At 51.8% G+C, this 13,756-nt stretch overlaps 1 protein-coding gene across 9 annotated transcripts in view; it reads right to left on the reverse strand.

Annotated features, from left to right (window-relative positions):
• Positions 1-12,230, reverse strand: part of LOC144127825 (acid phosphatase type 7-like) — a 160,194-nt gene extending 147,964 nt beyond the window's left edge. For 2 of the 9 annotated variants that reach the window (XM_077660772.1, XM_077660770.1), the window contains exon 1: positions 11,995-12,224. In XM_077660772.1, coding sequence (XP_077516898.1) covers positions 11,995-12,100 — 106 coding nt within the window. In that variant the 5' untranslated portion in view covers positions 12,101-12,224. Of the gene's footprint in view, positions 1-11,994 lie in introns of all 9 variants that reach the window. The other 7 variants (XM_077660776.1, XM_077660775.1, XM_077660778.1 and 4 more) reach the window with 5 other exon arrangements.
• Positions 12,231-13,756: the final 1,526 nt, after the last annotated feature.

Genomic DNA, 13,756 nt, shown 5'->3' on the forward strand with positions numbered 1-13,756 from the left:
TCATTTCCATTCCCGATCTTTTTCCTGCTTTCCCACCATAGGTCACGAGTTTTTTGTTTAGAGAAGCGGCAGATAATAGCAGGGACCTTACCCCGCCTTGACGGCAGCTGGTGTATTGCATCCAGGTCGTCATCAGAAAGTTGCGGAAGCTCAATCCTTGCAGCGATAATGTTGATTTTTGCCAAGAGGTCTTCTTTATCTGTTTGAGGTATGCCGTGGAACTGTAAGTTGGCTAGCCTATTTCGCCATTCTAATTCGTCTAGCTGGGCTATTAGCGGTTCAGTGTGTTCGTTTTCTTCTAGTTTTTTGACTCGGCTCCTGATGTCCTTTATCGCGTGCTCGTTTTTATCAACACGGTCCAGTAAGTTAGTCAGTTGATCGGACATGAATTGAACAGACTGCTCTAACCCTTCAACTGTCTGTTTCAATGGCATCAGTGTTTCCAGTTTGCGATTGATGGCTAGCAACATTTGCCACATGTTCTGCATGCTTGGCTCCATGTCTGCTTTTTCAAGCTGTTGGTTTTCACTGTCTGGTTTCCTACATTTGGGGCATCTCCATGTTTGTCGGTAGTTCTTTTTTTTCAGTGTAGTTTTTGACACGCCAGCGCACTCGCCTACATGGTACACAGCTTTGCATTCACTGCAAGAGAGGCCATCTTCGTCCTCCACCACTAATTGACACGTGGGACATTCGTTATCGTTACACATTGTACACCTGGCAGCAGCAGCAGCAGTGAGACAATTGACTAGGCTTATTTCTACTGTGAAACAGATGAAACACTAACCTGTAATAGCACAGGACAGCTATTAACGAGGTGTCGTTGTGGCCACTGCTGCTGCCAAAGTGATGTCCAAGAGGTGCTGGGCTGGTTTTATAGCTGTTCTGCCGACGGTAGTGCCGACTGCCGGATCGTTGATAGCAGGCCGTATTCTTCCGTGGTCATCCGGGTGTCGTGAGGGCACGTGCACTCGGTGTTATGTCCGGAACGTTGTAGCTGGCATTCCAAAGGGAATCTGTAATAGCACAGGACAGCTATTAACGAGGTGTCGTTGTGGCCACTGCTGCTGCCAAAGTGATGTCCAAGAGGTGCTGGGCTGGTTTTATAGCTGTTCTGCCGACGGTAGTGCCGACTGCCGGATCGTTGATAGCAGGCCGTATTCTTCCGTGGTCATCCGGGTGTCGTGTGGGCACGTGCACTCGGTGTTATCTCCGGAACGTTGTAGCTGGCATTCCAAAGGGAATCTGTAATAGCACAGGACAGCTATTAACGAGGTGTCGTTGTGCTCGCAAAAGACATCATCGAGCCCTCGTCAAGCCTTTAGGGCTTCACCAATTGTCCTGGTTAACAAGAATGACGGTAGCTTGCGCTTTTGCGTTGATTACCGCCACCTCAACCGCATCACAAAAAAAGACGTATATCCTCTCCCGAGGATCGATGATGCATAAGATCGCCTCTACGGCGCAAAATATTTCTCTTCAATTGATATTCGATCCGGATACTGGCAAATTGCCGTTGATGCAAAAGACCGCAAAACCGTCTTCGTGACGCCTGATGGCTTATACCTGTAAAAAGTCATGCCGTTCGGCCTCTGTAACGCGCCGCCTACCATTGTACGAATGATGGACTCCCTTTGCGGCGTTAAGTGGTCGACCTGCCTCTGTTACTTAGACGATGTTGTGGTTTCTCGCCTACTTTTGCCACGCACTTCGAACGCCTCTCCAGTATTCAGAAGTGTTCCGTAACGCCGGACTCCAGCTGAACTCATCGAAATGCAAATTCGGTCGCCACCAGCTCACTATTCTCGGACACCTTGTTGACGCTTCTGGAGTACGCCCAGACCCAGTCAAAATTCAAGCTGTGTTCGACTTTTTTCTTCCTAAGTCGTCGAAAGTGGTGCGCCGATTTGTCGGCTTGTGCTCGTATTTTTGCCGTTTTATCAGATTTTGCCGGCATCGCTCGCCCCCTCACCGACCTTCTTAAGCACGACACCCCCTTTATCTGGGGTCCTGCTGAAGAGAACTCATTTTCCTCCCTCGTTAATTTGCTGACCACTCCGCCTATCTTAGCCCATTTTGACCCGTCGTCTCCCACAGAAGTTCGCACGATGCCTCCGGATATGGGATCGGCGCAGTGCTAGCCCAACATCAACAAGGTCAAGATCGAGTCATCGCTTATGCCAGTCGCCTATCTTCCGCCGTAAAGCAAAATTACTCCATTACTGAGCGCGAGTGTCTCGCCCTTCTCTGGGCAGTAGCTAAATTAAGACCCTACCTGTTCGGCCGTTTATTCGATGTTGTCACTGATCACCACGCTGTCTGTTGGCTGTCTTCACTAAAAGATCCCACCAGTCGCTTTGGTCTTTGAACTTTGCGCCTCCAAGAATATTCATACTCTGTCGTGTACAAGTTACGGCGTCATCACCAAGACGCTTACTGTTTATCCCGGTACCTTGTGGAGCCACGTGACCTAGAATACGCTGAGACCCTGCCCCGCCTCTTAGCTCTTTCTGATCTCACCGGTATCGCCAGTGAACAGCGCCACAACTCATCTTTACCACCCATCCTTGATGGCCTCCGCTCCGCAAATCGATCTCCGTCTCTGAATCTCTCTGTGCTCCAGAATGGCATTTTGTATCGCCGCAACCTACGCTCCGGTGGCCCTCTGCTGCTGCTCGTCATACCGCCAACGTCTACGCTCTTCTGTCCTTGAAGAGTTGCTCTATCTGCCGACAGCCAGCCATCTTGGCGTGTCCCGCACGTACGCACGTACGCTGCACTGCTTCTTTTTGCCTGGTCTGTATCGTTCTGTCAAGCGTTAGGTTTCCGTTTGTAACCCGTGTGAGCGTCGGAAAAGGCCCTCCCATTTGCCTGCCGGTATTCTGCCGGAGGTCGTAGATTCGGATCCCACCGGCAGCATGGTTGTTTTCTCTGGTGCTTTTTAAGTAATTTTCTTCAAGGGACAGAATAATTCAAGTATTGTTCTCCCACTGAGCAGCCCTAAAATTAAAAAAATAGAAACATTCCCCTATGCACCTTGGTTTCGTTGACCTTTGGCTTCCTTCATATGTTTGTTAAACGAGCCCCTTATTTCATTTGCCTTGTCTGCTATATATAATGTATAGAAGGCCAGGGCCATAGAAGGGCTGTGGCGCATCGCTTGACCGCTGCACCACTGCGCCAGGCGTGGTAGGAAGACTCCCAGGGATCTATGAATGCACAGAATGGCCAATTCCGCATATTATCGCAATCCGAACAACTGTCATCCGTGAACACTGGATCTGAACACCGGAACCGAAGTGAAAACCGAACTGCTAGCACACCTTATTCGCATTCGGCCTAACTACGTAAACCAACCACCATTTTTTTTCTAATTTGCATCTGGTTTTAAAATTACATCTTGGGCTTCTTTTTTTTCGCCACTTTTCATCTATTTTGACTGGCTCAAACAAATCAAACTTTGCTTTAGGCAAGTTCGTAGAGCATCGGACGCGAAATTCGGAGGTCGTTGGTTCGGATCCCACCGGCGTCATGTGGTTGTTTTTCCTCCTGCTTTTACAAATGCGAAAGCATAACATGGCTATGTTGATGCCGGAAGTGTCTGCTACATGTGTCGCCGGAGATTGGTCCCCTGTGACGTCACTGGGATCCTCGATAACCTATTCTGATAGTGACAGATGGTCATAGCGATGATGATAGTGATGGTGATAGTTAGCAATAGTGACAGCGGCGATGATGACAGTGGTGATGAAAGTGAAGATGATGACAGCGGTGGCAAAAAAAGCCGTGGGTTCGAGTCCTGTGAAGTTCGTGGGAAATGAAAAAGGAAGGAAGAAAGAGAGGGAAGGCTTTCTCATTTCAGCTCTTGAGCAGGCTTAAGTGCAGGCCTGCAATTTCTAATCTCACATTGATAAACTACTAATAAAGACATCCTGTAGTGACGTCGGCAACATGGGAATTTCCTTGTCGGCCGAACCCTGACCCGCAGCACTCGCACCCGCTTACAGAGCCCGTGTCTGGCTGCAGCAGCGGTGTAATAATAATAATAATTGGTTTTTGGGGAAAGAAAATGGCGCAGTATCTGTCTCATATATCGTTGGACACCTGAACCGCGCCGTAGGGGAAGGGTAAAGGAGGGAGTGAAAGAAGAAAGGAAAAGAGAGGTGCCGTAGTGGAGGGCTCCGGAATAATTTCGACCACCTGGGGATCTTTAACGTGCACTGACATCGCACAGCACACGGGCGCCTTAGCGTTTTTCCTCCATAAAAACGCAGCCGCCGCGGTCGGGTTCGAACCCGGGAACTCCGGATCAGTAGTCGAGCGCCCTAACCACTGAGCCACCGCGGCGGGTGCAGCGGTGTCCTGAGACCCGGTCACCCCCGAGTTTCCCACGTCTCGGCTGCTATCCAAGAATCGCGATGTTTGGCCTCAGCAGACGTAAACACCTGCCGAGTGCGGGCGCCGCACCCGTGGGGCCAAGCGAGAGTCGCGTCAACCTGGCGAGTATGCCACGCAACTGCTGACATAAACAAAGCGTGGGCGGGCTGCACACGGGAAGAACGGAGGTTCGTCAGCGAGTGTGTTTGAATTTGAACGGAGCAGCGAATGTGCGCGGTCAAAAGTTCAGAGCTCCCGCGGTCGCCCGAGGGCTCCGTGTATTTCCGGGCAGTCGTGCGCGGCTGGCACATTCACAACAGCTTGCGGGCGATAAGTGTGCAGTGCGCGACCACAACCGGGACGCTGAGGCGTACCGCATCTCATGTTTTTTTCTTGCTGGAAAATGTAACAAGAAAATATATCTCTTCTTCAACAGCACCTGCATCGTATTGTGAAACTCTTATTGGAAGCACCCGCCGCGGTGGCTAAGTGGTTAGAGCGCTCGGCTACTGATCCGGAGCTCCCGGGTTCGAACTCGACCGCGGCGGCTGCGTTTTTATGCAGGCAAAACGCTAAGGCGCCCCTGTGCTGTGCGATGTCAGTGCCCGTTAAAGATCCCCAGGTGGCCGAAATTATTCCAGAGCCCTCCACTACGGCACCTCTTTCTTCCTTTCTTCTTTCACTCCCTCCTTTATCTCTTCCCTTACGGCGCGGTTCAGGTGTTCAACTATATATGATACAGATACTGCGCCCTTTCCTTTCCCCAAAAACCAATTATTATCGTTATTACTATTGGAACCCGCTCTCATTTGCGATCGCACCAACAAAGAAGACAGCTGAATATCAACGGAACATTACTGGCGCAGCCGAGACAGGATCGTGGACGTCATCTTGTCTTCAGTGGAAGAAGCTGACGGCGGCTACTAGGAGGTGAAGAGGAGTTGCGGATCATGACCCATCACTGCGGACATCCTGCGCTTAAATAGCAGCAGCGGTGACTCTCCGGCCCACATCGTTGCAGACACGGCCGCTGACTGTGGGCAAGGGAACATGAGCGGGTGAGTGATCCATTCGTGTACCGTAACTTCGTGGTGTGGTGCACTGTCACAAGATGTCCAGAGTTAAGACCCAAGTGAAGCAAAAAGAAGCAGGTGGTGCTTCCGAGCACCTTGATGCCGCTTCTGCGGGCGGGTCAAAAGTCAAAACTAACGTGAAGGAAAGACAGCCCGATGGAGCGCTTGAACACCGCCATTAGGCTCCCGAAGAGCGTTCCAGAAGTTAAAACTACCGCAGCTACTGTAGACAGGCGTCCGGTATCAGAAACACTGCATATAGAACGGGAAAAGAAAAAGCAGCTGGAGCAGCAGGTTAAATTGGCAGAGCTTAACGCTTCCGCAGGGAACGAAAGCAGCTCTTTGGCCGACGATCCGAGCTCACGTGCAGATAACAGCCTTCGGAACTATTGAAAAATGCTCGGCGGAGCAATCCCAAAATTTCCTCCTGAAGCTGAGGTTACAGTGTGGTTCGACAGCGTGGAGTGTCTCTTTGAAAGGTACGGTGTCCCACCGGAGGTACAAGCGCACCTGATTTACGCCAAATAGCGTCAAAATTGAACTGCTTGTGCGAAACTCTTAACCGGGAAGAAGACTTTACCTTTGAGCGTATAAAGGCAGCAGTTTTGAAAGAAATGCGACTCACACCCAGTGAGTGCAAGAAAAAAATTTCTTGCTGCATATAGAAGGAGAGATGAGGGCTGGCAGCAATTCACCACACGAATTACGAGCTACCTCAGCTATTATCTGGAGGCTCGCGGAGTGAGCAGCTTCGAGAAGTTAACTACTCGTTGCTGATAAGCTTAAATCGGCGCTCACTGCAGAGGCCTTGCGTTATGTAATCCTGAGAGAAGGAAACGAGTGGTTTCAGGCCCCCGTTCTTGCAAATCTGCTAGCAGTGCGTGACCAGGCTGAGAGTGGCCGACTTACTGCACAAGACACGGCGAAATCTACCAAAGATTTTGGAACAGGCTAGCCTCTGCGCAGAGGAAGATGAGGCAGGATAACCGCGTTCCTAAACAAGCCAACACAGTCTCAAAACGATGCTACAGGTGCGGCGACGCGACCCACATGGCGGCTCAATGCCAGTAGACTCAAGAGAAAAAGTTAGCGGAGTCACGAGAAAAACCCCGCGTGCAACGAGTCGCAGTCGCGGACGACCTGATTTCACGTTCACAGGCGGCGTGTCACGTGTTTCGGAGAAACAACCCTCGCGCCCCTGCGCGGCATATATCGAAGTGATGCGGGGCAAACCAAGTCTGAATATGATATTAGACTCGGGCAGCGAGATAACAGTCTTGAGGGACAGCCTTGTCCCGGCAGATCTTGCGGAGCCACGCGGAAGCATTACCTTGGTTTCGGCGTTTGGCCAGAAAATACCAGCAAAACTTGTTACTGTAATCCTCTCCTTGACCTCCGATAGGGGCAAGCGGGTGGTGACGTCAGTTTTCGTGAAAGGGGTCAAATACTTTGTGCTTTGACGGAGGAGCTGGCCGCCCATACAGACGGACTGTTGTCCACGGAAGCGTGGGAACCCTTGCGGCAGGCTTCGCAGGAGTTCTGCGCGTCGACGGTCGCAACGACGGCGGGGCTACGTATAAACCAACAATGCGAGCACGATTATACTGTCATGCATGACACTGCATGGGTGGTGTTTTTTGGCTAACCACGATAACCCAGAAGCATCGTCTCCAGAATCCCAAGCATCAGAGGACGGTGTTATTCCGCATTACGAGGCACCGAGTAAGCACGAGAAGCGGAATGAGTTCACTTCCGCATAGCGCAGTGACCCATCCGTGAGCAAGGCTTACGCCGACGCCAAAGCAGGGAGAGGTGGAATGTTTATTGAGGACGGCATCCTCTTCCACAGCGACCGCCTGTGGGGGATCGCGTAACACAGCTGATGTTGCCGAGCGTAAAACGCAAGGAGGTACTTCTGCTTGCGCATGAGTCACCTTAGGGAGGCCACTTGGGAGTCCGAAAGACAATGGCTGGAATAAAATTTATTGGCAAGCCATGGAGGCCGACGTGAAACGACACTATGCGTCGTGGCAGGGTTGCCAGCTACGTGCGGGCCGGCGTAACGCGGATCGGGTACCGATCACTCCGCTTAGACGGCCAGAGTCCCCGCTCTAAAATTTAAATATGCATATAATATAGCCCCATTTAACCGCCATCTGCGCGCGGTCATAGGTATGCCCTATGTGTGGTAGACTTACACACTAGGTGGCCGGAGGTGGTCTGTCTAAGAACTCTAACAGCAAAAGCAACGTGCGGGGCATTATTCCAAACATTCAGTCGGACGGGAATCCCTGAGCGCATTTCTTGCGTTCAGGGAACTAAGTTCACTGCGGCTCTGAAACGCGAGTTCCTGCAGTGCTTGGGCTGCTCCCCCAAATTCTCAACACCGACCACCCAGAGAGCAATGGGTCAGTCGAAAGATGGAATACAGTCTCGAAAAACATGCTTCATCAAGTGATCCAGAGGAATTCTAGGCAGTGGGGCAAATATGTCCCGTTCGTGCTTTGGGCCTACCGTTAGGTGCCGCACGACACCACACGAATGTCGCCCTTTAAGCTTCTTTACGGCTGCACGATCGCAGGTCCGCTGGCCATACTGAAGGGCACATGGACAGGGCCGGTAGAGGTGCCTCCCACACTGCGTGAGAGTCTGGCGGAGTTTCTACGTCGGCTCCGTGAAAGCTTACGCAATGCCGCTGAGGATGCCAGCCTAACGGTGGACCGCCAGCAGGAAAACTACGCTTCATATTACAACCGAAAAGCAAAGCCTAAACCCTTTTGTTTTGGAGACCAGGTATCCATTTTTGTGTCAGAACCGGTCAGTAAGATGCCTGCGAAGTGGTTCGGGCCAGCAACGGTTGTGGGCAGAGAGCGTGACCATTCCTATCTGGTAAAAAACAATAAGGGGAAGCGAAGCGTGGTGCACGCTAACAAACTTAAGCCCTACGTCGCTCGAGTCGACCACGTGGGAGTAATGTACCACGAAGGCGAGGAATTTGCAGTGGTTAATTAGGCAGCCACGCAACCTCAGGAGGGATGCGTGCAGCTTTCAGACGTTTCCAAAGACGCCACGGCGAATTTAGAGGAAAGTAGAGCCAATCAGGTAATCGAAATCTTCCGAGCGTTACTAGACCACTTCCGAGAATAGGTGAGAATCGCCGGGGTGGGCCGGCATCGTATCACTCTGCAAGAAGGCCATTCACGGAAAGCGCCTCACAGGTATCGAATTCCGGAAGCCCTTAAGTCGGCGGTCAGCCGACAACTGGAGGAGCTCCTTGAGATGGGACTAATTTATCCGACCGAAAGTGAGTTCGCTCACGCAGTCTTTTGTGTTGCAAAGAAAGACGGCACTATGAGGATGTGGGTCGATTTTCGCAGCCTAAACGACATCAGCATAGAGGATAAGTTCCCCGCTGCGCTCTCCCAGGAGCTCATTTTCACAGTGGGGCGCGCACACTTCGTTAGCTTATTTGACTTGAAGCGCGGTTACTGGCAGGTTTCATTGGAAAAACAAAGCCAAAGGTACACGGCATTTGTTACGCATGATGGCCAGTTTGCTTGGAGGGTAATGCCCTTCGTGCTGAAAAACGCGGCGGCCACTTTTCAGCGCTTCATGAACAGGCTTTTGCGGGATTATCGCGAGTACGCCTGCGCGTACTTAGACAATATTGCCGTATTCTCGATGTCGTGGGAGGACCAGCTGCGGCACCTACACGTCGTGCTGGAACGGCTACACCAGGCGAGCATGACGGTGGCTGGGGCTAAATGCTTGATTGCTCAGCCCTCCATTTCTTACCTTGGACATGTGATCAGCTCAGGCAGCCATGCACAAGATCCCAGAAAGGTAGCCGCGATTAAAGAGATGCAGCGCCCAATCACAAAAAAGCAGGTCAGGAGCGTTTTGGGCCTGTGCGATTACAACCGCGTATACGTACCGCATTTCGCGCAAGTGGCTTTATCATTCACTACGCTGACTGCCAGACGCATCCCAACCATTGTACCTTGAGGCAACGAAGAAAGCGCATACGAGGCCTTGAAGTACTCTTTATGCAGGACAGCGATCCTCGAAACGCCCCGCCCTGACAAACCATATACTGGCTCTTCGTGGACGCTTCCGAAACAGCGGCAGGAGCCTGCCTGTCGCAAATTACTGATGAGGGTGGGGAAGTGCCGTTTGCATGCGCCAGTCATAAGTCTGCTGCCGCGCAGACACGTTGGGCGAAATTAAGAAAAAAAAAGTGGCTTTCGCAGTCGTGTGGGGCACTTCGATAACTGGCTTTTTGCGCTCAAGTGAACGTAGTTTCTGAGCATAACCCTCTTGCTTACCTGACTACCGGTACTCCAAGTAGTGCGAAACTAATTCGATGGGCACTTGCCCTTCAGCGTAAAAAATTACCCTCACCCATCGCAAAGGCAAAGCTCAAGATGTCGCTGACGCCCTGTCAGGATTACAGAACAGCGGGTGGGTGGCCCATTAATCATGCATGACACTGCCCGCAGGCACATTTCTGGAGGGGTTTGTGGCAGCGCAGTCCCTTAGTGTCGTTACAGCAGTGGATCGCGAACCGTGCACCTCGCTTCCAATCTATTTGTGTGCGTGTTGTGAGTCCCTGAAGTGCGCGTGGCTGACGCGTAAGCAGCACGCCTGTGAAAAAGACAATGAACTCTCCATTCTGCCCAGCTGTGAACTGTCTTGTTTTATTCCCACAGCATTGGGCCGCCATTTGGTCTCTTATTTCATGTTTCTTGGTTTGCCGCCGGACCCACTTACTCCCTCCTCCTGTAGTTCTGCACTGTTGAATTTTGTGGGATGCCCTTGGTTGCTTATGTCATCTAAAGTAAACACCCGCCGCAGAGTGAAGAAGCCCTGCAACGGAATTTTGGTGGAGGCTGTAGCGACGTCGGCAACAGGGGAATTTCCTTGCCGGCCGAACCCTGACCCACCGCACTCGCACCCGCTTACAGAGCCCGCGTCTGGATACAGCAGCGGTGTCCTGGGACCCGGTCACCCCGGGTTTCCCACGTCTCTGCTGCTATCCAAGAATCGCGATGTTTGGCCTCAGCCGACGTAAACACTTGCCGAAGGCGGGCGCCGCACATGTGGAGTCAGGCGAGAGTCGCGGCCACCAGACGCGTATGCACGCAACTGCTGACATAAACAAAGCGTGGGCGGCTGCACACGGGAAGAACAGAGGCTCGGCGGTGGGTGTGTTTGAGTTTGAACGGATCAGCGACTGTGCGTGGTCGCAAGCTCAGAGCTCCCTCGGTCGTCCGAGGGCTCCGCGTATTTCCGGGCAGTCGTGCGCGGCTGGCCCATTCATAACGGCTTGCGAGCCATAATTATGCCATGGACGGCCACAACCGCGACGCTGCTGCGTACTGCATCTCTTATATTTTTGTGTTAATGGAAAATGTAACAAGAAAATATGTCTCTTCTTCAACAGCACCTGCATCGTTTTGTGAAACTGCTCTTGGAAGCCGCTCTCATCCGCGATCGGACCAACAAAGAAGACCGCTGAATATCAACAGAACATTACTCATCCCTTACGCTCCTTGGTTTCAGTGACTGTTCCTTTCCGTCAATTAAACCTCTGAACGCTTCGCCGGGGCTGGCATTTCCCGCCTTTTATTTTATTCTTCTTTTGGCGTTAACCTGCTGAGGGAGAAACATTGAAAATTGGTTTTTGGGGAAAGGAAATGGCGCAGTGTCTGTTTCTCATTTCGGCGGACACCTGAACCGCACCGTAAGGGAAATGATAAAGAAGGGAAAGAAAGAAGAAAGAGGTGCCGTAGTGAAAGGCTCCGGAATAATTTGGACCACCTGCTGATCTTCAACCTGCACTGACATCGCGTAACACACGGGCGCCTTTGCGTTTTTCCTCCATCGAAACGCTGCCGACGCAGACGGGTACTCCGGATCCGTAGCCGAGCGCACTAACCACTGAGCCATCGCGGCGGGTATATGAGAGGGAGTCAAAAATGAGGAAATTGGGGTGCGCAGTTGCCGCTAGAAGTCGAAGCCCATTTGGGCTCAATTCTTTTTTACTTGTGCATCAAGAATCAGAAGGGATAGAAGCGACAACGCGCTCAGATGAAACCGCCGTAACACACAAAATAGTACGCTTTTCGCCCATATATGTAAAGTAATCATTTAATGCTTCTTGTACGACCTGTGCCATTGCCCTGAAGGGTTATGACCGGAGTTGGAACGTATTATGCGATGCAAAAGGGATGGCCAGGAAGATACGCAAGCAAAGCGTTCTGTGAGTGTTTATTCGATTACACTAGCTTTCCCTTTCGCGGCTGGATGCCATGACAAATAGAGCGCACCCGTGTCCATTAACGAGGCTGGACGCAAATCAGACGCGCGCGTCATCCGTATTTCCCCGTGCACAGAGCCATAAAACCCCATCATTATCAAATCACTCGAACTCACGTGTTTTCAAATGGGAAAAAAAATACGTAGGCCTCAGGAGTGCCGACAAAACACCACTGCGCTTAATGAGCCTTCAATCAGTTCGGCTTCGTCTCAGAGACGAACTCACCTCCGTACGAGAGATGAACCTGCTCTGGCTCCACGTACAGGACGGGGCCGCCATCCGCGACATTTTCCGACACGCCGGCAGCGAACAGCCACAGCAGCCACAGCATCTCGTTGCCGCCACGAGCACCCGCAAGCCACACTACGCCGTCCTTTCTTCGATTCCACGACTTATCGCGGACACGCCGCCTGACGGCACCGCGTTGTCCGATCAACTGTCAGGCACGTGACCGGGAGGAGAAATCGGCGGCGCTTTTATCGAGCGCGTCACGGAAGAAACGAGAGCCGGCCGCGAAGCGCGACAGGAAACCTAATCTGCGCGATTCTCTCCGTTCGCGCAAACACGATGACGCACAGGGCCTTCGGTAAAGGGCCAGCCACGGCGCGCTGACCTGCTGCACAATGGCTGAGTGGTCGCCTTCCTTCGTGGCGCGTCGGATACGCTGGCCTCTGCCGGAAAACAAGGCGAATATTTGCTCTGATCCGCACGGCCCCGGTTGCGGACACAGCGCCGTGTAGGCCAGGAATTCGGCTACGTCTGCGCCCTCTGTGCGCACAGAAACTCCGGCTAGTACTTGACTCAATGGACGTCGCGACATTGTGAGAATTAAAGCACTTGTGACTGACTCTCGAGGCTGCGACTTCGATGGAGAACGCTAATGCGCTCCTGACCTCAGAAGATCGGGTTACTGCGCGCCACCCGTCGCATAACCCTGACTCGGCAAGGATTGCTCCCCTGACGCAAAAAGACGTACGTTTGCCATCGGTGCCGTAACGAGGTTAACGACCTTTCGTTTTTGCGCGTGTTCTTAAACTGTCTCGCAAGCTACTGCCCATTTTGGCGCTACTTTTATTTTCACCTTAGATATTCCATTATATTGCGGCAGAACTTTCGAATAAGCTTTAATTGTGGTTGTGCCGTATGCCGGTTCTCTTGCTGAGATTTTACCTCCGCGCATCACGTTAATAGCTTAAACTCCTCCTCAAATACTTGAACCATGCACTGCTACTACCTCGGCAAAAGAGGGGAATAGGTAGCCGTCCTATTCCGCATACTTCGCTTGGATGCCTTTTTGCAAGCGTCCTATAACTCCTCTCCGTACGGTGTGCTGGGACGCCAGCAAAACACGTAAGAGCAGACCCATCAGGTGAGAGCCCAAGCAGCGCGTCCTTCGCCAGGGAAAGGGAGAAGATCCCACGCTCACTGCTTCGTCCCCCGATAAGATACCCTCCCGCCAGTGTGAGTGATTTCGCGCTGACCACATTGTTTGTCCGCAGCAGGGTGCAGTGGTTTTCAATTGTTCCCTCTCTTTGGAACAAAGACAGCAGACAGACCCACGGCCGCAGCCAGAAGAAAAAGCAGAGAGTACTCAGCCTCGCTACTTAGCGCAAAATTTCCGGCGAGAGCCGGTTTACTGTGCGCTGTGCTGTGCTGCTTTGCTTTTCTACTTGCATGACGCAGAGCAGCTACAGTAAGCACAAGTAAGCACGCTATGCTGTGCTAAATATGTTCCGTAAAACAGGCAATATTTTGGTGGGGAAAGTTAGAAACTGCGCAAAAGGACGACAACAGGATCGAGGTAAAGGTATACGAATACGAGAGCAAGGCGCAAATTGACAAAAGTTTATTCAAGGTAGCGAAAGCACAGCATATATTCAAGGTGGAAGCAGACGAACTACCACATTTTTCACTCGCACATGTACAGGTAAACACAGGGAAGAAAATTCTGCAATATAACTGGTAAGAATATTCGAGGCCAGGTGAA

This window comes from Amblyomma americanum, chromosome 4 (assembly GCF_052857255.1).
Source record: "Amblyomma americanum isolate KBUSLIRL-KWMA chromosome 4, ASM5285725v1, whole genome shotgun sequence".
NCBI classification, from domain to species: domain Eukaryota; kingdom Metazoa; phylum Arthropoda; class Arachnida; order Ixodida; family Ixodidae; genus Amblyomma; species Amblyomma americanum.